Source organism: Eublepharis macularius, chromosome 3 (genome assembly GCF_028583425.1).
Source record: "Eublepharis macularius isolate TG4126 chromosome 3, MPM_Emac_v1.0, whole genome shotgun sequence".
Taxonomy (NCBI): domain Eukaryota; kingdom Metazoa; phylum Chordata; class Lepidosauria; order Squamata; family Eublepharidae; genus Eublepharis; species Eublepharis macularius.
Window position 1 is genome coordinate 25,858,922 of NC_072792.1, and position 25,913 is coordinate 25,884,834.

The 25,913-nt window shown below is 42.4% G+C and overlaps 1 protein-coding gene across 2 annotated transcripts; it reads right to left on the minus strand.

Moving 5' to 3' along the window:
• Positions 1 to 4,558: 4,558 nt before the first annotated feature.
• On the minus strand, positions 4,559 to 25,883 carry GPR180 (G protein-coupled receptor 180). Of its 2 annotated transcripts, none has more exons than XM_054975019.1 (9): positions 25,677 to 25,883; positions 23,801 to 23,959; positions 20,519 to 20,579; positions 17,566 to 17,763; positions 16,062 to 16,111; positions 15,540 to 15,697; positions 13,850 to 14,041; positions 10,924 to 11,001; positions 4,559 to 7,256 (listed from the first exon to the last, which is right to left on the minus strand). In XM_054975019.1, exons 1-9 carry the CDS (start codon positions 25,840 to 25,842, stop codon positions 7,098 to 7,100), a joined length of 1,221 nt encoding a protein of 406 aa, XP_054830994.1. In that variant the 5' UTR covers positions 25,843 to 25,883; the 3' UTR covers positions 4,559 to 7,097. The 2 variants fall into 2 exon arrangements, with proteins under 2 accessions (XP_054830994.1, XP_054830993.1); XM_054975018.1 differs by having other exon boundaries at positions 17,566 to 17,746; positions 20,379 to 20,579.
• Positions 25,884 to 25,913: the final 30 nt, after the last annotated feature.

A 25,913-nucleotide genomic window follows, 5' to 3' on the forward strand; every position in this document is an offset into this window, starting at 1 on the left:
GACACAGTATTTGGATGTGTGTGTGAGCGGGGGGGAGAAAAACATCTGCTTTGCATAGCAGAAAGGGGCTGTCCTAACTGAGTGGAAGGGTATCTGCTTTGCATGCAGAATATCCCTGGATCCGGGGGACATTTCGTAGAAAAAGAGCTGGAGGAACTCATTAGCATAACTCATTAGCACATGCCACGCCCCTTGACATCACTGGAAGTGTGTCATTGGCATAACTGATTTGCATATGCCACACCCCCTGACCTCACCTATCCTGGCTGTTTTGGACCCAATCCTGGCCATTCAGGGCTGAAATTGGGCCCAAAATGGCAAAAAGGGGCTGAAAATGGCCAAAAAGGGGCCCAAAATGGTAAGGATCAGACTGCTGCTGAGTGGGAGAGTGATCCACCACCCGTCAGAGGCCCGATCTGGGCTGAAACGGGCCCAAAATGGCCGAGAGTCAGGTGGGCAGGGCCACCTGACATGTGACCTCTTTGGGGAACTGTGTTCCTGCACGTTCCCCCTCGAAATGAGCCCTGCCTGGATCAATCCTCTGCATCTCCAGTTGAAAGGATCAGATAGTAAGGGATATGATCTGAGATCCTGGAGATAATATTGCCCTTGATATACAAATGCTCTTAAGGCAGCTTCATGTGAAACTATTGTTGGGACTACGGAACATCTGCTCCTCAGGTTCTACTCTTCCCGGTATCTGTCATTGGTCTAAATCAGTATATGGCAGGCTGCATGTGTTCAAAAATTACAAACTTTTAAAGGATCTTATTAGGACCAAATGATATAATATGGAGCTGCATGTGCAGTATTTAGTACACATGGAATCCTTTAACAGGGTAAATAACACCCCCTTCCCCAGAGCCATTTTGGTTTGGGAAAATGGCGGGGGGTGTCCTCCTCCCTCAGATTCCCAGTCCAATCTACATTTGGCCCTGCAGTGCTTGGAGTAGTTCCCCACAGCAGCTATAGGGAAAGCAGCATAACCCATACCTAGAAGGGCAGGAACTCCCCCAACTTGGAGCACTGCGGCCAGAGTAGACAATACTGTTTTTGGTAGACCATAGGTCTGCCTCTCTATAAGGCAGTATCATTTGTACATGTAAAATTTGTGAGTTATCTTACTTTGAATTACTGACCGTCCTGTGGCTGGGTTTACTTCTTGAGTAATCTGCTCTACCTAAGTTTTGAGTACATGGAGTCGCTTCACTTTATAGTCTGCGGTTTGGCTCAACATCTCATCTGTTTTGTATGATCCTTTCATCCTTTGCCATATATTCACCGGTTGTCTTTTGAACTAGATACTCGGCCTGAGTGTTTCCCACCAGTAAAATGAGTAAAGTTTCACAAAGTACCCTCTGAATGCTTAATTCTTCAATACTATGCGGCATATATTTTATTATACATGTGGCTTGCTGTGTAAGTTTGCCTCAACAGCTTGAGCTATGCACTTTCGATGCTGTTTTGTGCCCATAATTCAATGGGGATTGTGTAATTGTGTGTCATGTACAGGTGCAGTAGACTTGAAAGCATATAGAATAGCTGTATAACCTGCACTTGGACTCCATTGGGCTTTGCACTCAAGAGCGTTGACTCTCTGCTGGCTTCCACCCAGGGCCCTGCCCAGGTATGTTTTGTTCCTTAGGTGTTGCAGGGATTTGTGTTTGTGGTCAGGTAAGGTAGGCAGGGGCTTATTTAACCCTTTTTAGACCTGTAGCAGATTCCAGTATGTCCTTTGGCAGAAGACCACTGGGCAATGCAGGGATAGTTTTTTAAAAAAGATTTCCTGCCTTTGCAGACCTGGATGCATCCTCTTAAAACATGCATGTGCATGTGTGCACACGCGCTACAAAAATAGTTTCCAATTTTAATAACAAGCAGTAACCACTAGAAATTATAGTATCCCCCCCCCAAATGGGTATACTGTTACCTAGAAGGCATTTGGTAATGCCCCACGAAGTTCCTCTGCAAAAATAATCTATCAAAGTGAATTCCAGGATGCCTCACTGGAATAAAAGTACTTTTGCAGTTCAACAGCAAATCGACTCAAGAACTATATGCACAAAAAGCTGTCAAGACGGTAGTGAATTCAGCACTGCAGGTGCTTAAGCACGCACAGGGTGTACAGGAGCAGTACAAAGCCCCGAAGCCCCCACTGCCCCGCTAGTAACCTCACTGAGTCTTGCTCTGGATTTGAAGGTTTCACCAGAAAATCATCCAAATGGTTTCAAGGCTGGCTGTCTTTACCATCTAAGCGCCAAACAATTTCTAAAAGTGAAAGCTGGGATTCTGCACTGCTACTTCTGTGCTTGTGCAAAATAGTGGCATATACACTGCTCTGATCGCCCAGCCTTTTCCAGCTCTGTAGTTCTGCAAATACTGAAGGCAAATATGGAGGCTAAAAATCGGAGGCATGCATGGTTGAGAGAGCATCAGAGCAGCGAGGAGACAACCAGGGCACAGATTGAGGTTCTGATGGCGCACCCAGCATCTTCCAAAATTGCACTCTTTGCGAAGAGAACTAAGTGGAGCTCTGGAAACAACTGTTTGTCCGAGAGTCTCTCTATATGAAGCTTCTTTCAGGACGCTCAAGTGAAGGAAGACGCAATGATAGCTGGGAGTCATATAAAAGCTGAAGGTTTCACCCATTTTTCTTCTCCACAGGAGGGTAGTTTGATAAGCCAGCCCCATGGCTCTAATTAACAAACCCTCTGCCGAGCATCTCTGCCTGCTGTCTTTTTAAACTACCTTCCTGTTGGTGAGGGGAAATGGGCAGAACCTTCCATTCTGTCTTTTAAAACTACAAATCCTTGCTAACATTGCTTCTCCTTTCACTTGAGCATCCTCGTGAAAGAAGTATCGTAGAGAGAGACTCTCAACACAAGGACGCTCAAATAACTTACTTTCTGCGTGGTCTATATTCAAGTGTACTCTGTCTCCCTAGTACTGCGTGTCCACAACGGGAGAACAGGTGTAAGATGTTTCACTTGATCCTACTCATGTAAGATGTCTCGTGTAGAGATATTCTGAGAGAGAAGCATGATCCAAAGAGAGAGTCTTGAAAAATATGAGGAAAAAGCAGGTGGTCACAATTGTGGGATTACTTTTATTGCCTGCAGCAGTTAGCAGGGACAGCTTAAAAATCACGGTTGCTGTTATATTACCATCACCAGGGAGTTTGTGCATATCAGCAGATTGAAAGGGGGGGGGACAGGAAATCACGTTCTTTTGAAAAACTAAAGCATCCCCCCCTTTGCTATTGTAGAAGACTACTTATTACTTCTGGATCTAAATGTGTGGGAATTGACAAGAATTAAATGTGTGGATTGATTGGTTCCGCTCAAGCTTTCTGGCTGCAGCCTCCCTCCGCCCCCTTTCTGATTATTAAGTTAATTTGCTGCATGTTTGCACAGGTCTCCATGACTCCTTTGAGACAAAAAGGCCCACTGGATACTGTTCAAAGGGGGAACAGGATTCTGCACATTCACCTTCTGGCAGATTGTGCAACCCCACTGAACCTCACAGGGCAGAAGGGAGAAGTACTCACGGAGTAGGCTGGTGCAGGGCTCCATCCACAGGTTGCCCTCTTGCACTGGTGCCAGGACATTTTTACTTATCATTCACTCTCTTATTGAGACTGTTTTAAAGAGGAGACAGACCTGTACTGAACACTGAATTTACTAAAGCATTATCAGCTGATACGGGTAGCTCAATTTTGGTTTGAGTATGCAACAATCAGGCCCTGACCCAGCTAGCCCAGGCAAGCCCAATCTTGTCAGATCTCGGCTCTTAAGCAGAGTCAGCCTTGGTTTGTAATTGGATGGGAGACCTTCAAAGAAAACCAAGGTTGTTAGGCAGAGGAGGCAAAGGCAAACCGCCTCTGTCAGTCTCTTGAAAACCTCAGCAGGGATAAGTTGAGTATGATTTGATGGCACTTTCCACCACCATGCAACAATCAGAGGAGTTGCTGTTAGATCCTGGGGTGTGTGTATCTCATTTTCCATTCCACCTAATTTCCCCTAAAAATACAGTTTCTTCTTTCTCTTCCCTAGTGGCCCTCATAACTTCCTGTATCCATGCTTCCTTCTCTCCTTCCTACCCACCAGCCAACCAACCTTTATCTGCCACTCCCCTATCCTCGGCTTTCCCTATTTTGTAGAGACAACCCCCCACCCCCAAACTGGCCCTAGTGCATTTTTCAGATCTATTAATCATATCCTCTATGGAATGGTTTGGAATTCAATATATGATGACAATGCAAGACCTTACTGCTGCTAAGATTAGTTAAAAAGCCCTTTTACTGCTAGGACCAATTGATGCACAGTTGTACAACTTGGGTTTCCGGAGCAGCAAACTGTTTGTGAAGCCTGCTAAGCTCCTACTGTTGCTGCCTCCCCACCCCCTGCCAATGTTGCCCTTTTCAGAGCAAAGCTGGGCCATACATCAGTGCTGAAGGCTTCTGCGGCCGCACAGCTGGGTCCATCCATGAGACTCCCCACCACCACCCTGAACTAGGGACTGAGTCTCTATGCCCATTTTCACTAGACCCAGAATCATGTCATAATGAACCATGTATTTATTATTCTACTAAAACACAGGCGCTCAATCAGTATAAAATACTGTCTGGTAAGAATAAAACAAAGGGCATGGCTGATAGGTTTTTGTTGGGTCCCATTCTGATCTTGCTGACATTTGAAACACGAGATAGGCAGAGGATCTGAATACTAGGTAACTGTGATACTGGCAGGGAAAGTACCCATTTTACCTGCTCCTTCCACATGACGTCTATGTTTCATGTCACTGGCACAGCATGATAAGTCTCATTGCAGGAAATTCATAGTATGGGTAACATACAAATCAGCTAGATTTCCAGGGTACAAAGTTCCATGACTCAAGCACCCGTCATCAGATCTGAAGGAAGCTTGACTCTCCAGTGCTTATACCCTCGAAATCTTGTTGGTCTTTAAGATGGACTCCAATTTTGCTCTTCTATTGCAAACCAACAACCTACTTGAAACAATACAAATCAGCTGTATGTTCTTGTGCAACTCTTCTGAGCAAATGCCGCTTTTTTAAATGCAAGCTCCTGAACGGCCCGGCTGCTATCACGTCATACAAACATGGGTCACAGGACAGGAGATCCTTATTTATATTCTATACTATTACATGTTTATACCCCAAAGCACTTTTTGCTCAAAATTAGCAAAGATAAGCAGAACTTTAACAACATTTTGTGGTGCTTAACAGAGACTTGCAAAAATTAAATTTGCTATCATTTTAGCTAGTTGTGTGAATTATAAATCTCAGTCTTTTCAGCTCCAACCTGCCATTCTTTGTCCTGAATTACGAGTACCAGAAATATTATTTAATGAACAAATCTGTCGTGCTGTACCATTTGCCTAGTCAAAAGCAAGTATCTGCAGCACCTATAAAATGAAATGGAAGTTTTCTATAACGAACTAGAAGCTTGATAAAGTTTTGGAGACTAGACTGTAAAGACTGCATTCCTAAAATTATGTTCAAGCTGGTACAGTTTCAGGATTGCGGCCTCCGTCTCTCTTGCCAGATTTCTTCTAGAGCAAGAGCTTGGAGCGCGCATTTATAGTAGCTGGTGCTGTAATGATATAAAGAAAGGAAGGAAACATAGTAAGTAGCACCAGGATCTTGTACACCCTCCTCCTCCGCCTGTCTTCTGGCACCTGGAGCAGCATGGCATGAGTGAGCAGTGCCTCGAAGCAAGCCGGGACAGCAAATAAGCATGAGTCAATCAGCTTTCACTTCTGTTTCCTACGATGCTACAAAAACAGCATAGGCACCGGCATGATCCTGCAGCCCAGATCAACTGTGAACAAAGCATATTTTAAAACTGAAAACTCGCTTCATGTTTCCTCCCACATATCAATCACAAAGGGGTTTCTTTTTAAACTTGCAAAAAACAAACAAACCCAACACTGAAATACACCCAGCAGTTAATTAACAGGAATGCTTATTTTATATAGCAAAAAAAAAAAAAAAGTCCATGCAATTTTCATCTTGGTCAATAAATAGGCACTTCAATAAACTATACATTTCCAATGGCCATCAGAATGCTAGGCTTCATTCGAAAGCGCGGTTCTATTACAACGGGTGGTAGATGGCAACTACTTAGAACTTTATGCCAACATGGATTATAACAAATCCAGCGAGTATTTTGTTTCTCAATTATTCATAGAAAATTTAATCCTGATTAAGTATCCTTGGGCAGGAATTCATGGGTAGTTGATGACTGAAACATTTATTTGAAATGCTTCTGTTAATTTAATCTGAGTATATGGCTTAATTATGACTGAATCCTCAATGTAAGCGTAATGAATTATATCAGGATTAAAATTCTAGTACCGCATCACACATCCCATTTTCTTTCCTCACTTTAAGAGAGGCAAGCCTGCTGTTTTCATAACCTTAATGTTGCTATTTTTTTCCAAAAAAAAGCAAAGCAAAACCCTGTGTAGTTAGCCCATCCATTGCCCATATGCTCTTTTACCATTTATCAAACATGTGGAATGTAAAAAGCTGGGAAAAGCTGGAGGTGATCAAGCTAAAATTTGAACAACATCCAAATCTCAAGGCAAGAAAGTGCTTCTAAAACATACACAAATAACGCGAGCTACAGTTTGCTGTAAACATTTGAGATTGGTTTCCTGGGGCTAAGTTTTCAAGTTCTTTTAAACCTATGCATAAATTGCACTTTGTTTCAAACGTAAGTGAAAAAAGCAACTGTAAACCAATATATTCATTACAAAACTATTCTACATTTAAGCCTGTGATCACTACAGTTTGGATCTAGCTTAATTTTTTTTTAAAGTGAGGCAGTTTTGGAGTGAAAAATAATTGTGGCTGAGAACTGGTTTCGGTTCTCTGTTCTCAAGCAAGTTAGCAAAAGACGTGTTTGCTAACCACAAGTTTTCATAAAATTCATCTCTTATGTATACTTGTCCCAATCCAACAATAAAATGCTTAGGATGAACATCTGGTTTCTCCAGGATTTACTGCTGAGAAGAGCTGCCCCATCTCCAAGTCTTTATTGCACCTTTGTCATTAAGCCTTCCCAAAGCATCTCAGAAGTGATGTCGATTTTTATGGCCAGATGCTACGGTGAGGGGCAATGTCACCGATGACAGAGAAGACACTTCCCAATACAGACTGTGGGAAACAAAAAGTCGGTACAGGAGGACCATGGAGAACGACTGGCAGAGGAGAACGCCAATGGTAATGATCTAAAAGACACAAGTGGCAAAGAGGGGTTACAAAAACGAGTCCTTTGCAGAAAGAACAAAATATTTACTGTACAACACATATGAAGTTTATAGATATTGTTAGGAGTGGTTCAGAAATACCAGAGTCCAAGTCCAGAAGTTCAGCATAAATTACCAGAACAGTTATTGTGGGTGTCCTAGGATTTCCACACAATGTACCTCAAATGTGTGATTTTATATTACAGCACACAACCACTTCAGAACTATAACCTTTTAATTTTCAAATCTTCCTTTGGATCTAGACACTCCCAGATCTGCCATGGGCGTAGAGTGGCTGCTCGGGTTGGTGGTTGCCAAAAAGCTTCCTTCTGCACTGAGTGAGGCTCAAAACCAACAAAAGTGCTGGATGTGTCATTCCTCTTGGGAGAGGGAGCTGGTGGGGTCCACACCTACTGACTTGGCTGCCATGAATGAGAGGCCACTTTATGATCTGGGAAGAAGTTTGGATACGGAGCATGAGAACCAGGCTAGAGACAGAAATACGAGAACAAGAGAGTTCCTTTGGTTTCTGGTTTGACTGGGGAAATCCATTGATTCCTGCCTGATCTGCCTGCTCAGTGCAGCCTAGCCTTGCTCCCAACCGAAATAAATACATACAAACAAACTAGCGTAATATAGTGGGTGGGTCTGGCAATGACTGAATTCACTCTGTAACCTTGGGAGCGCACGGGAACTTCTACGCACTAATGACACTATGCCTGAGCGTTTAATACCACACTAGAGTCCATTCATGCCATGTATCTCCCCACCTCACTAGGGCATCATTTCTGCAATGGCTTTCCCATGAAATCGTGCTGCTAGAATGGTCAGGCAACCAGTAGGTAATACATGCAAACATTCCCAAAGAAAAACATTACGCCTTGTCTTAGGAATGCTGTATTTCTGGAAATACTGATGTATTGATAATATTTCTCATACTGACATCAGTCATATCGCCCTCCCCACCAAAACCCACAAGAATCACTGTGGAAATTATTTCACAATGGAAAAATATGCTACATGGATTAGCCCTTATTATAAAACTCAAATACAGTCAATCTGAGGCTATCTATAGAGGAAAGATGGTTGTTTATCAGTACAACTCACAGGTATAAAAATGTCCCAAGTTTTTGTATTACAACAACACGTAGAGCAGAAACACTGTTATGCACACATATAGCAGGAGACTCAAAGTCCCAACCAAGCTGTTGCATTTAGGTGCCAGGATACAACACAATAAATGCCAACAGATGTCTAGGCCTTTGTGTTACAGCACACAAAAGCAAAAGCTTCAGTTTGCTGCCTTAAATTTTGAGATACCATTTCTGTCTCAGTTTCTTTGGCAAGATGATTTCTACATTACAATGCAGATACACACAGGTCTTTTCACCACTACATCTCACCCGCAGTTATGTAATCCACACAGCCTGAAACAAAATGCTTTACAAGGGAAAAAATCATGCAGGCAATTGTGAGTCTTCAAATGGTAAGCAATCAGGTGTATGCAGGCTGCAGAGTGCAGACTTGAATTCATGTCATTTTCTGTATTAATTCAGTATCAGTGATGGACATAACTGAAAGCTTCAGCAAAACAGGTGTGGGTCTGGCCAGCTAACGCTAGCACTTCCTCTGGTGCAAGACACTTCCCCTGACACCTTGCCCCAGAGGAAGGTGCTACTGTTAGCCTATAGGATCCAGCCCATAGCACCCGATAATACAGTAACATGGTTACAGACCAAGATGGGTAGCCATGTTAGTCCGTCTGTAGCAGCAGAAAAGAGCAAGAGTCCAGTAGCACCTATAAGACTAACAACATTTGTGGTAGGCCAGTCTGCACCAAAAAAATTCCGCACCCCAGGCAACTTGGAACTTAAGTGGCTTTGAGTCAGGAGCCTATTTCCTGGAGAAAGGCCAGCCACCAACACTCTGCTATGTTACAAATCATGCATGTGGAAGCAGCCTTCTGCCTCCCGTAACTCACCAATAATAAAATATACTGGAGCCTCTCCATGTGTAAATCAAAGATGGTGGCACTACTCTCTTTCCCTGTCAACTTAGGGACCACCTGATCAAAGAAAACCTATAAGCTATCTCAGCAAGGGTCCACGAAACAGAGGTAACCCAATTAGGCTCACAGCACTGTCACATCTGTACAAGACATACACACTGCGCTGTGCCCAAGGATCTTAGTGCTATCCTCTTGAACAGGCATTAGGACTCGATCCCAGTCCCAGCGCTGACGCAGCCACAACCACCAGTTCTGCTCCGTCAGGGCTTTCATGGGGGTCTCGCTCAGTTCAGCCGTTCCAAAGAGGTTTGGGGCAGGAGATGTATTAGACAGATATGCGTACAGCCACCAAAATTCGCCATCAAAAGACAAAAGAGGCTACCCGAGCAGCCCTGTTTCTACAGCATGCACACAATATGACCTCAAAGATTTCTCAGTAGCTTTAAGAGTTTTGTTTTGCGTGCAAGAAACTGGAGAGGGAGTGTGGGCTGTTTCAATGGCTCTGTCCTGCTTACTACATGTTTATGACGATACTTTACCCGTTGCAGTTCAACCTTCTGGTTGCACTGCAGCAGCCTCTTAGGACAGGACCTCTAATAGCACCGTTTCAGAGCTGCGCAGTTTGGGATCTGCAATTATTCAGGTACGGCACTTAACTTGCTGAAGAAACCACTCGGCATTAACCTAGTAGGCTGTGTACAGAGGAAGAATAAACCACTGCACCCAATCTCCTTTCCAAAAGAAAGAAGTAGGCAGCCATCAATGGAACCGTAATTTGCTAATTAATGCAGCTAGAGGGAATGAAAGTACTTTCTCCAGATACCCTGGGAAGCAAAGTAATGTGAATGTACTTCTTTGTGTTTTCAGGGGCATATTGTCCTTCCTAATTTTCTGCACAATCATGCTTGCGCACAGCCCACTCACCACAAGGAGTGCAAGAGCACTCTGGAGTGATACTGCTGCTCACCTGAGAATGGCAGCGGGCTTTATCTGACTGCAGCAGGCTCTGTGTGCCAGCACACTAGTTTCCAGCTAGGTAAGGAGCCAGAAAGCCACCTAAATCCACTCCTGTGAAACATTAGCTACAAAAAGTTGAGAGAATCTTAGTATCCAAGTAATCCAGTCTGAGGTGCAGCTTCCTGGCTCTGCATTACCATTTATGCGGGTGTGAGTGTATGTGTATGACTGCCGTCAAATCACAACTGTCTTATATGGCATCTCCAGCAAAGGACTTTCAAGGCAAGTGAGAAGCAGAGGTGGTTCAACTGGGCCTTCCTCTGCAGTGTCTTCTTTGGTGGTTCCAAGCAAGTACCACCTTGCTTAGCTTCCAAGATCTGACGAGATCAGGCTATACCATCCTGCCTTCCCTCCTGCCTTACCATTTACAAAGGTTTAAAAGAATTAGCCTAACAGAATTGTCTTTGGGATACTTCTTTAGCAAACCTCTCTTCCCTGCTCAGAACTGAATGGTACAGAAATTTAGCACTTTAGCCACATGCTTTCCAAACAGCATTAAATGAGAGCTGTGTAGCTCTGGAAAGATTTTACAGCATATTCATAAATACTGAACATGTGTAAAAATACTCCTTTAATTGATCTTCAGTTTTGAAAAGCATTCTTTGTTATGTTGTAGATACCCACCTTCTCTCTCTGATAGTCTCTAAACATTAGAGATATGGATACAAGACAGGGGTGACACAAAAACCACAGAACGCAGCCCTGAAAGAGAAAAAATGGTGTGCGTGAGCTACTTTCATCTGTGCTTACTAAAAGGTAATCTGGCTGTAAAGCGGTTTATACTTTTATTCCATGAGTCAAAATTCCAACGTTCTGTAACTTATCAACGGGCATTCAACATCAAGCCATACAAAGACTTGGGATAAAACATGTCACTAAGTAAAGACTTTCATCTCTTATTTTCCTCCCAAAGTTAGACTGCTTATTCAGTAGGACTGTACAAAGATATATCCAACACAGTATCAGTGCAATCCTAAGCAGAGTTACTCCAGTCTAAGACCAATGAAATCAATAGGCTTAAACTGGAGTAACTCTGTTTAGGATTACACTGTAAATCAGGTTTCCACGTAGCTCAGTTCAAAATGCATTTGTTTCAGCTGGCTACATGATAAACACTGTCAAAGCAAAATGGCTCAAAATAAAGTAAAAATTCACAGCATAAAAGAGTGTACCAGCTTACAGCAACCTGACAACACAATTATCTAGATCTGTTCACCATTTTAAAAATTAAAATTAAAAAGCAAATATTTAGGATCCAAACTACAGAATCTTTACTGTGCTCTTATTTTTTGAAAAATCCGTATGACATATACATGTGTGCACGCGCACACACAGAGTATCTATTATGTTCTTTTTTACATAACTGAATGTTAACATTTGATTCGTGCAGAATAGTTACACAATTTAATACTTAATCCCTGTTTTTGATGAACACAGTCGATGAACGGTTGCCAATGCTAATGAAAGGTAGGCTTCCATTGCCTCTCGTCTCTCAGACATATAAGTTCTGTCACTGTAGACAGCTTAAATATTTGCCAAACCTTATTCATCCATGATTAAAAGTTCAGATTCTTGGTATCCTGCCAGTGATTAGCAATAAGCATTTTAAGTTCCCATTAAAAGATCATTAATCATATTTTTATGATCAGATCTAGATTACATCTAGAAGACCTTGGATCTTTTAATAACTTTTAATAATTAAATTGATTTCTCTGCCAAAACTTTTCTCCAAACGGACAAGACCACCACATATGCTCAACTGATGTACTCCTTCAGTCACTGGCAAAAGAATCTATTAAAATTATAGAACAACAAAACTAACAACACGTGGTGTCTTCCACTGCGTCCTTGCCACAAACTAAACACGCTGCTTGGGGTGCTATGATATCATCTGTCCAATGTAGTGCAAGGCAGCATCTGAAAACTTTTAACAGTGTAAAACCTTTCCTTAATGCAAATCTAGACATGTACTATCAGGCAATTGATTTTCCATCCCACAGTGAAATTTACTAATTGTATAACAAGGAGTTTTAAGATCTGTCAGTTAAGAAAGATTATACTGAACAAAGATCTTCTCTCATCATCTTAAATTCTAGTCTACCAGCTGACACCTCCTAAGCTAGAAGAGCGATCACTAACTGATGTGTTTCCTGGTGCCCACTTGCTTCTTCCTGAAAACACTTTTCTTAACCTCTTTGGAGCAGGAGCTACTTCAGGTGAACCCAGGAGACATCACCTTTGGCTTTGCAAGGACCCCATTTGTAAATAGCAGGACATCTGCCTCCCATGGCAGCCATTTTGTGACGGCATCCACTACATGTTCTCAAAATTCTGTAAGTGCCCATAGGCTTAATAAGGCTGAGAACTGCTGACCCAGAAAATATTCTAGTGAAAGCCACAAACAGTGAGCTATTCAAAGCTATTCTTGAGACCATATGTGGGTGGAGGGCGGTGTCTTAAACTGTGGTGGTGGAAAGTGCTGTGAAGTTGCAACTCACTTATGGTGACCCCGTAGGGTTTCAAGGCAAGAGACAAATGGAGGTGGTTCACAATCGCCTGCCTCTGTGTAGCAACTCTGGACTTCCTTGCTGGTCTCCCATCCAAGTACTAACCTGCTTAGCTTCCAAGATCTGATGAGATCAGGTTACCTAACTAAAAATGCCCATGAAGAAGAATCTCTGGAAGCCAGTTGTGACGGACAGGCCCTGTTTGAGTGACAGGTCCTAAATAGAATGTGGCAGTGTGGCTAGAGAGTGGCAGTGAAGAGCAGTTAAGACCGTTTAGAATAGTTAGTTGGGAGTTTTGGCAGTTAAGGGAGACTCTGGAAAAAGGAAGTGGAGGGCTAGCAACCAGAGAAGGCAGATGTGTTTAGAGAGTTCTCTGAGGAGGACTAGTTAATGAGGTATCTGGAACGTTTAACCGTTTAAGGCTGTGCAGGAGGAAGATAAAATGTGCTTCAATAAAGTTAATTTGTTCTGTTAACCATATGAGTCCGGTTTGATAATTCCTGCCTATCTTATACGCCCTGAGGAGAACCAGCCCTCAGCCTGTCAGACTAAGTGGCAGAGTTTGAGGAGGTGCTTGTGCAACAAAGTGACATTCTAGTTCCAGTTTGTGTCTGTGAGAGCTGAGGAGGATTCCATTCTGTCCAGAGAGTGAACCCGCTTCCAGCCTGAGTTCTAGCCTCATGAGGAGAAGTCTAGAACACACCTACTGAGCCGGAGTGTAAGTGGTCCCTATTTCTATTCCCTGTCAGAAGGGTCCCTCGACCAGTGAATACTTCACAAGTGGTGGCAGGAGCTGTGAGATCCCAAATCAGAACCGTCCTAAGCTAGCAGAATCATTCACAAGGGGTGGCATTGAAGGGTCTCAGCCAGATAAGGCTGGGGGATCCATCACACCAGTATTCTATCATGCACAGTTTTGACTCAATAACCGGAGACATCAGTGTATACTCCCCCTCAACCGAATATCTCTGCTATAGTTTGTAACAAAAGTTAATAGAGATTCTTGGAATAGAGATTCCAAGATTCCCACATAAGACACATACCTTTGTAAAGGTAATATAGAACTCCCTTTTAAGTGTGCTTCTCTCAGTTCGGATGATCTGGTAAAGTCCACAGCCTAGAGATAAAGCTAGGCAAATTCTCAAGCCAATGAGAAGTCCGCCTGCTACAGTCTGGTGTGAGTGGTAGCTGTGGTGATTGGTGTCTTCAAACTGCTCCCAGATTAACAAAATACACTGCAAAATAACATGCAACACTTTTACAATAAAGATGATGCCTAAATGAAACTTTATCAAGAGTGTGTACACATGAGGGTCGTACATGAGGGTCGTACACTGTACACTGTGACTGGGGGAAAAAAAGAGAGAGAGAGAAAGGATAAAACCGACTCAGGCACTCTTAAATATAGGGAAGCCATCTTGGGATAGGTGGGTGGTAACATGCAGGACTGCATGAGTACTCTCATGTATAAAGCTCTCCAAGATGGCTGGCTAGGAGATTCTGAATGATTACTGCCTCTCATGGCTAATTACTATCATACCACCAGCGAGGTTGGTTCAGGGATTAGGATCTGGGAGACGTAGGTTCAAATCCCCATTCTGTCACCAAACTTGCTGGATGAACTGAGGCCAGCCACTCGCTCTCCACCCCACCTACGTCACAGAGTTTTTGCAGGATGGTATGAGAAAGCGAAAACCACGCTGGATGCCCCAAGCTCATGGAAAGAAGGGTGAGAGAAAAACACCCGGACAAATAGAGATTCTTGAGGACCACTCTGCTCTTTCCACACCGGGTCAGGCTCTGAGTCGCTATATCGTATTTTATTCATTTAAAACAGCTATCGGTGTCCTCCTCCCCTCCATTTTATCCTCACAACCCCATGAGTTAAGCTAGGCTGAGGGTGTGTGACTGGCCCGAGGTCACCAGCAAGCTTCCGTGGCAGAGTGGGGATTCAAACCTGGGCCTCCCAGATCCCAGTGCCACACTGTAACCACTACACCACGCTGACTGTCAGCTGGAGCAGTACATACAAGATCCAACACACTGATCATATGACCCATATTGAAAACAATGCTCTTTCCTTGTGGGTGAAAACACAGGCAGAAGGTTCGCTGTGTATTTAGCAACATTCGGCAGGGCTGTAGGAGGCCAGATCAACTGCTTAATCCACTAGCTGGCCATTCGTTATAATCCATGCATACAAAGATTTCCCTTAAAATGGGACTGGAAATTACTTTTGCTCCTGACGACTGCTTGCACTCTGGTTTGGTGATGCCTGCAGTTACAGAAGGTGGGTATCAGGAGAGAAAAGCTTTGCTACGCTGCTAGGATTACCCCCGACCAATGTAGGGCTATGAAGGCAAGCAGCCATCAAACACCCTAATGAAATCAAAATGGCTCTCCTGGTTTCTGGAAATAACTTTCAAGGATGTAACTCTGTTTAGATGGCATGCGCAGTGTCTATTCTGCAGAATCCACTGAAAAGGATTTAGAATACGCAACTCTGGGACATTCGAACTTTTTCAGAAAGGAGGAACAGATCCTCAGACAACCTACAATGGCTCATCTAAAGCTTTTCTCATCATTTATAGCAGTTTCACCAGTAACTGCAGAAAATTCTTTCAGCCAGTCTTCCTCTTCAGTGATACAACAAAGTTCATTAATTTTGCTTAATCGCCCAGATAGCATTTCTTTACTTAATAAAACACACAATGCAACCAACAGTGGGCTGACCTGCATTGCAACCACTATTACAGCGATGGCAGTGGATGTTGGAGTGGAATCCCACTGGAGAGGTTTGCTCTGAGATTTCTTCATTCTGCCTATTGTCCATCCCATACACAAACTCAGTAGTAGGTACAGCATCTGCATTTGAGAGATTATGTCGCACACTAAGGGGTGGGGGAGAAGAGCATTAACAGAATTAAATCATATTAATTACAAGTACAGGCAAAACAGCTATGCAAAACAGCGAACAGAGGGTTTTAATTCTAAGAAGTCTATCATTGGTGACTGAGTCCCTCTTCTCTTTGGACTGTGTTCTGTCCAGACATCTTTAAAAAGATTATACTTATACAAGGCATTTTGTGCACTGGGAGATATATTAGCAATTAACTATCAGTGCAATCCTAAGTCTAATTGATTTCAATGGGCTTAGACTGGAGTAACTCTTTTTAGGATTGCACTGTACATCTTTAATGGTTATATAATCATAATAAATTCAAATAAAGAAAGAGTACACTAAAATGTACGTACGCTCAGCAAGGCTTCCCATAAAAGGTGCTCCTACTCCATTTTTAGCATATCTAACAAAACAAATAAAAACTTTCACTCTGTTAGCCCACACTCTAAACCGCTCCTATTAAAAAATGTAGAATATTTTCTTTATCATACAATTTAATTACAAGCCAAGATCCTGTCTCAATATATATGTATGCATTAATATGCCATACAAATAAATGTAAAATTAAATTTGCAACAGATTTAAGAATGGAACATATCAAAACAAGCTGAGATTGTTCAGACCATGCTAAGGATCTGATAAAGATAACACAATATACTTTTCAGCCACTTGTGTGTGTGTTATTGACCTGGCCTGGCTATTGGAGGTTTTTCCCTGCTTCCCCACAGCATTGTGATACTTTTGTTCTCCTCATCTTTTCAACTATGATCCTTCTCCAACTTGCTCTGCTGCAACGCTTTGGGACACACGGCAGCAGAGCTTGGATGACTGCCGTATGGGAAGTAAAGTCCGGATTTCCATATCGGCCCCACTTTCACTTCCTCAGTTCCCATAATGGCCATTTCTTCTCTCCACCATGGGAGGGCTTTTTCAACTTGTTAAAAAAATGGTGACGGATATAGAACTATAGATATAACTGTAGTAGAAAACATTGCAGTGCCCCTTATCAGAATTCAGAACCCAGTCACTTAACACTGTGCAATTTCTCACCAGCACACGTAAGGGATAACAGCACTGACAGGAACCTTGGCCGTAAATTCAGATGATACAGAACTGAGAGGAACAGCACTATATAGACTGCACACACATATTCAAAACAAGTGTGGAAAACATACACATTTGTTGAGGAATCTGGAACCCTGACTGTGTTGATATTTGGTGTAGTGGTTAAGAACAGCAGGACTCTAATCTGGAGAGCCAGGTTTGATTCCCCACTCCTCCGCTTGAAGCCAGCTGGGCAAGCTTTGTCAGTCACAGCTCTCTCAGCCCTACCCACCTCACAGGGTGATTGTTGTGGGGATAATAACACTTTGTAAACCACTCTGAGTGGGGGTTAAGTTGTCCTGAAGAGCGGCATATAAATCAGACATTATTATTGTTTTGTTGTTGTTGCTATTATTATTATTTTACACACTTGCTAGAGGGGAAAAAACAGTGCAGCACTGGTGCGAGTGTCAAACTTGTTTGGCACATAAAGGGCGTAGCTTCCTGAAGTCACACCTCTGCTGTTGCGGTTTAAAAGTTTAGCTGTGGCAATCATACACGTGAGACTGTTCAAAGGCTGCTCTCTCCCGCACATGAGGTGAGGTGATGCAGCACCGTATACATTTTGGAGAGAGCCTACAGCACATGTGCTATAAGCAGAAGTTCAATCCACAGCTTAGCTAATTAAGAGCATTGTGGATGTCACAGCAGGGATCCAGAGAGGACTCAGGGCTACAGGGCCCAACAGGCAGACATAGCAGAGAAGCTGCACATTTGCCGATGTTTCTTGACTCCATGATTTTTAAAGCTTACCTTGAAAAATGCAAGTAGTTTGCAAAAGCCGACGCAACCTGCAACAGCAACACGGTAGAGAGGACTTTTAATACCGTGTGCATCGGTCCTCCTTTGTTTATTGTTTGCCACAGTGATTGCGCATAGATGCAAGCAGCGACAAAGTACGCCAGGACCAGCAGGAAAAAGAACTCATGCAGGCCTGCGGTGAGAAGACGGCTTTCAGCAAATCATGATAGGAGGTTTCGTTGAAGAGAGAGCAAGCAAAACAAAGGCTGGGTTAGGGCCAGCATCACTAAAGAAACAAACAAGAAGAAACACAACTTCGGCCAGTGCATTTGCTTTTACGACAGCAGCACAACCGGGATGACATGCTGATATAACATTAGGCTAAGGTGACCCATCCTAAGCATTGGCTGAGCTCACTCAAACTACACAGGAGGACGATTTTTAAGAAAGACAATCTATAGCTTTATAGAATTATCTTAATGTATACTGTAGACATATACAATATGTCAAGGACGCATTTATTGTTAAAATGTGATTAATTTTGTTTATCAGTATGTTATATATAATATAACACACTAATTCAAGTTGATATCGAAATATGTTTTTAGTCTTATTGTAACTCTATGAGATCTGTCCAATAATGCACTCTTGTTTACTAAAGAAATTTGTTTTCTATTTTTAACACCCCTCCTTTCAGATAGCAAAACTGAGATAAATGTGCTAAGGCAGCACAAGGTGCCTGAGTTTGCTGCTAATACTGGATACATTTATAAGCTTGTTCAGGGAAAACTGAGGCATTTCTACTTTTTCATTTCATAAACATGCCAAGTAGTACCATTTTATATGTTCACTAAGTAACAAATAATGCATTTTATGTTGAGAAAATAGTAGGATATGTTTGGCAAGAAAGTAATATATATATATTTTATTTTTTCTCAAAATCTGTTTTTTGGAGGGGGGAGAAAGAACCATAAACTTTCCCCCCATGGCTTCAAAAGCTGCTGTAGCATATTGGTTAAGTGGTTGGGCTGCGAATCAGCAGTCTGCTGGTCTGAATTCCACTACTGCCATGAGCTCAGCAGGTAACCTTGGGTAAGCCACTCCTGTCAGCCCCTCTTCCCAGTGGTATTGTGGGAATAATAATACATTCACTTGGTTCACCTCTCTGAGTGGGGCACTAATCTGTCTAGAAGAGCAGTATACAAGTACAGTTACTATTAAAATTCCTGTAGGATCAATATCTGTGCAGTATCTAATTTGGTTCTTGTATATGATTTAGCCTCATAGCAGAAAGTGTATTAAGGACCTTCCTATAGAACAGATAGTAACTAAAAAAAGAGCAATGTCTCTCTTCATAACTTGTCTTGCTCGGACAAGAAGAGACTAGAGTGCAATAGCCACCCTGTGAAACCAAGGCCAATGGGAAGGAGCGACTTCATCCACTGGTAGTGAACATCGTTGCAGAGATTTTATACGTGAAAAGCTCTTGTCTTCCCGAGAGCTTTTTCTGCCCATTCTTTTTCTCCGTACAGCAAAAGAAACAAGGGGACAGCACATTCTCCGCAAGCCTTTAAAGTTGTGTTAGCAGCTGGAACGAGGGCTGGATCCAGGCTAAATGTCCCACTAACAGCAGAGGTGTGGTAATTGCCAACAATTCCTTCTTCCTGCTGCAGACCACCAAGGGCAGCATTTCAGGGAGATCAGTGGGCTACAGTGTGTGTGTGTGTGGGGGGGGGGGAAGAATAGTCTGTTCCACAGAAAGAAGCGCCTTCTATGAACAAAAAACTGAGTCTGGATCCAACCCATTATCAATTAAATGTTCACTGTTCAATTACAAAACAGCTGGTTTTCGCACCGCTTTACTACTTCTTCTAGCACCGAAATCCATGCTCTGGAAGAAAAGGAGTCCCCCGCTAGTGGAACGTTCCCTTGCCCCAGGGGAAGGCTCCACCAAGAGAGGGGAAAATTCATAGGGTCCAACCCCAGAAGCAGCTGCCAGGTACATGTTTACACTTTGTGGACAGGCCCTTCAAGCACTATGGGGACATGCAACAAATGACTTTTTCATATTGTGCAAGAGACTTTATTTTTGTCTTACAGCTGCAGAGAGATACTGTGGCCAATTTTTAGAGGCTCTGCAACAGCTAATTGTGCTGCATCATCTGACCACCAGGTGTCACTGCTGCAATAGTTGAAGAGCCATAGTTTCCCCATACCGCACTGAATTTTGAGGCAAAGGAAAAATCTCCTAGATTTTATTCTTAAAGAGAGAGGTATCAAAAGATGGTCTATTTACCAACTAATTCATGCCTGTCACAATCAATCAGAACATGACATCTGAATGCAGCCTTACGCTTTTTGTTAAGCCAAAAGAGTTCTCATTAGAGTTGTGCTAACAGCTGGGCTAAGGGTGCTAAAAAGTATCATCAACTAACGTTAATGTTAAAACTGAGCAGCTTAATTATCACAAATGAGTACCTGGCTCTTCTAAGGTACCAAACTGAAAATTAGCCATATATAAACAGAAATTTCTCTTTTTAAATAAAACAATTGCCCAAATGAAATTAAAGAGATATTTCACATTAAAAGTGACAAGACTATAATATGCAAAAAGATCTCCTGATCTAGGAGGATGAGCCAGTTGCCAGTAAACAAATGTTCCTTTACCTCCTCAGCAGATGGTTCCCTTCTCCACTTATAAAGGATATCTACAAGTACATACAGTTTAAAGTTTTCTATCCCCAGAAAAATATGTTTAAGTATTTCATTTTTCTACTTTCCTACATTCCCACTTTTCCCCACAACATCAAGGAAAAACATCTTACCAGATTCCCCTGCACTAAAGTGATCTAATGGATTCCCTTCTGCATCTGGATTTAGTATTACCATTTCAAACTGAACATCCTCCGAGTTAGAGTATTCATAATTCTCCGCACAGGTAAACTTGTCGACATAAAACACGTACCACGTGTCTGGATATGGAATCTGGGACACCGTCAGATTTTGTTCCGTGCTGTTCATATTCACTTCAAGAGAAACAGACCAAAATCAGCGACTGGAAAATAATTATAACTGCTTTAATAAAAATGTTTAGCAATTATCTATAAAAGCATCTTGCTTACCTAGTAAGCAAGACACTTTTGAGTTAGGGTCTAAAAAGGCATGCTTATTTTCTGCCATGAGTACATAAAACAAAGGGCTGCAGCCAGTCCTAGATCCCTAAGAAATATATCACCCATGCATTCTTCTATATATTGGTGCAAACCAATTACATTTTAAAGATTGTGAATACATCTTAAGAACTATAAGGCATAATTTAAATGTAAGTATTTATTGGCTCAGTTCAGACAACAGTGGCAAATTGTGGCTTGCTGCTGCATAAGGAAATAACCACAGGTTCACACACTCCTTACTTTCCTTTTGAGCAGGTGTGGTCACTGTTTCCAGGCTTTTAGCAAACCATGGTTTAACATGCTAATTAACTGGCAAACTACCACTGATCCGTGTCTTGTAAAACAAGATTCCGAACTGGGAGGGGGAGCACTGGTTGAAAGCCTGGTTTATAGAATAAGTGCAAACCACAGCTTGCTTGTTAGTCTGTCATAGGAAACTATGTTTTGCCACAACCCCACACAGAATTAGCTTAAAGAAATCAAGGGAGGAGAAAAGTAGAAGTCCAAAGAGGCAAGCCCTGGTTCACTGTTACATCTGCGCCAAGCCTTTGATTTCAGCAGTAAAGAGATGACCACGCATCTATCACGCTGAAAAGCATGAGACTTAATAACACAATTATGATTGGATTCTGACCATACCATGTGTTCCAATGCAAATGTTATATCAAGAGCACAGCTGGTCATTTAAAAAAATGATTCCACAAGGTGAGGTCTTTGAATGGCTACGGTAATGTCTGAATGAATTGAGTTATGGGCCCCAGTTTTCAAAAGGAATTTAAAAGTAAAGCTGTGTTTTAATTAGAATTGCCTGTATCATGCCCACCATAGAATACTAGAAAGATAAGTTTTTTAGTAACTGTTTAATTACATGATGTAATAAATTAGGGCTATTTATATTTCCCAACTGAAACATAATTGGCATTAAAGGTCCCATTTCCCCAGCAGGGGCAGGGGATTCCTCACCCCCTGCTCTCACAGCCTGCCGCTGCTCTGAGAGGCAGCAGGTTAAAAAAAACAGAAATAACATAAGGTAGCTCTGGGAGTCGTCAAAGTTACTGGCAATTCCCAGAGGTACCTATGTCACTCCTGTTTTTTTAATCATACGTGATGGCTCTTCCCGCCAGCTTCACAAGTCCCCCCCCCCCGTATCCCCCCCCCCAGCCCTCTGCATTTCTCCAGCTCGATCAATGTACGAATTAAGAATGGTCTTGATCAACGCTGTTTTGGAAATGATTTCAGGCAACTAGCCAAACAAACTTTTAAGTCCATTAGCATTTTACAGACAAATGAAGTTTTCCAGGGAATGAGCTTTGGAGAGTTAGAGATCACTTTGTCAGACATGATCTGAAAACAAGGTATTATCTGATGAAGTGAGCTCTGATTCATGAAAGAAAATTTTACCTTAGAAAATTTTACTGACCTCTAAGTTGTTACTAGACTTAAACTTGGTTCTGTTTCAGGAAGTAACTGCAAACGGATCTTCATCATTATGTACAGAAAATATCTGTATACCATAAGATTCAAGACTGTATACCATAAGATTCAAGACACATACATGACTGTATTCTTGACTTCATTTTGAATAAAGTGTACTGGGGTGGTGTGGGGAGAAGAGACAATACCCCAATACAATCTTATTAAAAATGAAGCCCAGAGTGCAGTTTCTTGGCAAAACTGAGATACTCTCCCTACTAACAAGCCAACATTTCATACTTCATCTATACTAGATTGATCAGAAATTCAAACATTAATATTTAAATAAGATATTCAGTGATGAACAGCTAAATGCAGAATTAAGGAATAGCAGGTGCTTTGTTTTAAACCAGCTACATGGAAAGTTTTCAATTAATTTTAAGAGAGGCATTTTTTAGAGGAGTTGAGAAAACAGCTGAAATAATTGTATCTTAGGGGTTCTGCCTAAGGACTCCGCTTTTGTTTTATTCATTTTTCTAAAAATCCATATACATTATATGCTTTGAAATTCTTGGGACCTATTAAAATACCTTTCACCTTGATGAGCTTCCCTATGAATTTTCCCACAGAAGGCTTGACATTTAAATCAGGCACAAAGCCTGCTCAGATTGGTGGAATAACTGGAATAAGCAGGTGTGGTATTTTTTTCCTGGAAAAGTGTAACTTTTCTTCCCCAAAGAGCGCAATCATTTTTTATGTTCAAATAGCACAAGCACCTATCAGATATGGTTTGTGATGCAGTTAGTTCTGAGAGAGACAACTCTTCCCACTCCAATTTGGTGAATGTAGATTTTAAAGAAGCATTTTAGATATTCAGAGACCCGGATCATTGGTTTTAAGTAATAAACAGCAGCTGAAGTGACAGATCCTGGACAGGCATTTGGCTTGTGGAGGCACCAGAGTCTAGTGGAAGGAGCCTTCTCTTGACAGAAGACATCCGGCACTTGAGGAAGACTCCTCCCACCAGAAGAATGCACCCCCACTAATAGAATGAGTATCCAAGATCCAACCGAAAGAGTTTCCCCTTAACAGAGAGAAGGTGGAGGGCAGGAGGAGAAAAATACATAAAAATAAGGCTCTGGACTAGCCATTGGCATGTCACTTCCAGGGACAAACCAGAAGTGACAATAGGTAGCTCTAGAAATTGTACTATGGTAAAACTCTATGGTTTTTCCATAGAGTTTCCAGCAATTCCTAGAGTTACCATTATCACTTCCAGGTTGCTCTCTGAAAGTAACCTGCCAGTGATTAGGCCAGAGCCTTATTATTACCTATTTTTCTCCCACCACTGTTCAGAGCAGCAGCAGGCACAGATAGAATTACCTGGAGATTGCCTGCCGTAAGTGAACCTATCCTAGAATTCAAGTTATCCTCCTTCAGTCTTTAACATGCAGACAAGCGATGACAATATTACTAATGAACGATCACTTCAGAGTATACTGCAATAGCTAACTATGGAACACTTTCCTGCATCATTTAGAAAAAGATATGGGTGCCATGCCTGTGTCAAAGGTCAACACGGGGAAAAGAGAAGTTCAGGTTTTAAGTCTGTATGTTGATCTATTTGTGCATTTAAATGAGACACACACACATAAACTCACGTATCAATGGAGCCTTGGAATATTTTTCTTTACAGCTGTAACTTGGGCGATTCTCTTGCAGCTTCAGCCATTCTTGAGCTTGAAACAGATGAAGCCTGGCTTCTTTCCCAACAGCTGTTGCTACGTTGTGGATTCTGACATACAGAAGAGCACAATCACCTTGATATTTAAAAAGAAGTCAAATTCCATTACACAGATAAGACAGAAATAGTGAAGATCTATTACCTAGATGGCAGTTAAAGTTAGCAAATGGTCTTTTAATATAAATCACAGCCCAATCTTCAGCATTCCAGATATATCTACTTTTATGATTGGTACCATTTCATAAACATCTTCAAAAAGTCACAGAACAGGCCTCTTGCCAAGGTGGGAGTTCTCCCACTGGCAGCTCTCTTTGTACCATGGAAGGATATATATATTTTAAATGACGCTGGTGGCAGCACTACGTCACTTCTGGGGAATCTCAGAAGTGTCTTAGAGTAGCTCTAGGAATTGTCAGCATTTATGACACTGCAGCTGTCATTGCACACACACACACCCCAACTCACTGTCCTCAACTTTTCTGCTGGCTGCCAGGCTTGGCCTGGCAATGTTCTAGAATGAGGGAAAGTTTGATACATTTCTGAAGAGTTGCCAGATATACTTTTCTCTGATCTGTAAGGAAGATTTGAATCACAAGAACCTTTAGCTTTACATAGGGACCCATACTCTCAAGACTGTCTGCTCACAACTGTAGAACAGGACACACTGGAACAGCATGTCTGAGTACCTGCTAAAAGAAATAGCAGCAGGACATGGACTTTTTTTAAAAAGAGACCTAGCTATTGTGTCTATTCTAAAGAAAACCTGCGGATGAGTCCTCAGATCAAGGATCTCCCTAATACACTGCATGGCTGTTTCGAATTCTTCATAAGACATCCTGAACCATCTTTCAGGAGACAGGTGAGCCAGAGTCTGGCCTGGCAGGTATGGAAACAAAGCTCCCAGGCGCCAGATTGCCATGGCACCTAGAAATGTCACTGTGGTATCTAGTATTTTTAGCAATCAATTTAAAACCAGATCCAGTCAAATGAGTCAATTCCCTGATGTTTGTAGCTAAGCAAAGTAGGACTAACATAAAATCAGATCTAGGAAAGTGTTATTGAAACATGATAAGCAGAGCTATTAGCATAACTAATCAAGGTTTGCGAGGGGTGGGATATACGAAGTTACTAGCATTTATAAGGAGCCAGAAAGGTCCTTGTTAAGACCTAGCAAGGAGATGACACTGTTTGTTGAAATGTCCTTGAAACTGACTGTACTAATTCACTCTGTGTAATCTGCCCTGAGTCTCAGTGAGAAAGGTAGACTCTAACAGTGCAAAATGCTAAACAGAGTTACTCTAGTCTAAGCCCACTGAAATTGAATAATTCTTCTTAGGATTGCACTCTAAATGATGTAAGTTTACCGAATTATAAAGAAATAAATAAAGAATGAATGAGTGTTCCTGATGAGTTCTAATTCTGCAATTCCCCGTTGGATTCTTTCTTTCAAATTCTTTCCTAGGAGAACAGTGGCTTTTAGATCTGCGACAGAAAGCCCCGGAAGGTACTACAAGAATACTGTCTATTTCTGCTGCAACAGAGAAAAGGTTGCCAGCTTTGGGTTGTGAAACTACTGGAGATTTTGAGGGTGGAGCCTGGGGAGGGCAGGGTTTGGGGAGGGACGTCTGCAGGGTATAATGCCATACAGTCCACCCTCTAATGGAGCCATTTGCTCCAGGGGAGCTGATCTCTGTGGCCTGGAGGTCAGCTGTAATTCCGGGAGATCTCCAGCAATCACCTGGAGGTTGGCAACGGTGGGAGGGAAGGAGTGGGGGGCCCGAGGCGGCTCTTACCATGGAACTGGAACTGGGCCACCACCTGCCCGGCCCTGGCACCGGCGCTGGAGAAGCCCCCTTGGACCGTCTTCGCTTGAGCTCCTCGAAGCCAGGCGCAGGTGCTGCCCCACAGGGCCAGGCAAGCGACCCACAAGAGCCGCTCCGGCCGCCTCGACCTCCCCATCCCTACCACGTCCGCAGCTTGGCCGGGAAGAGGGGGAAGGAAGGGGCAACCAATGGAAAGCGCGCTGAGTA

Bases quoted from the DNA above. Each gene is read 5' to 3' on its own strand.
- GPR180 (XM_054975018.1), bottom strand. From the start codon at position 25,842: ATGGGGAGGTCGAGGCGGCCGGAGCGGCTCTTGTGGGTCGCTTGCCTG. The intron at 16,112-17,565 runs GTAAGCTTTAAA...TTGTTTTGTTAG, and splicing joins AACTACTTGCATTTTTCAAG to ATATGCTAAAAATGGAGTAG. The intron at 7,257-10,923 runs GTGGGTATCTAC...TGTGTCTTTTAG, and splicing joins GAGACTATCAGAGAGAGAAG to ATCATTACCATTGGCGTTCT.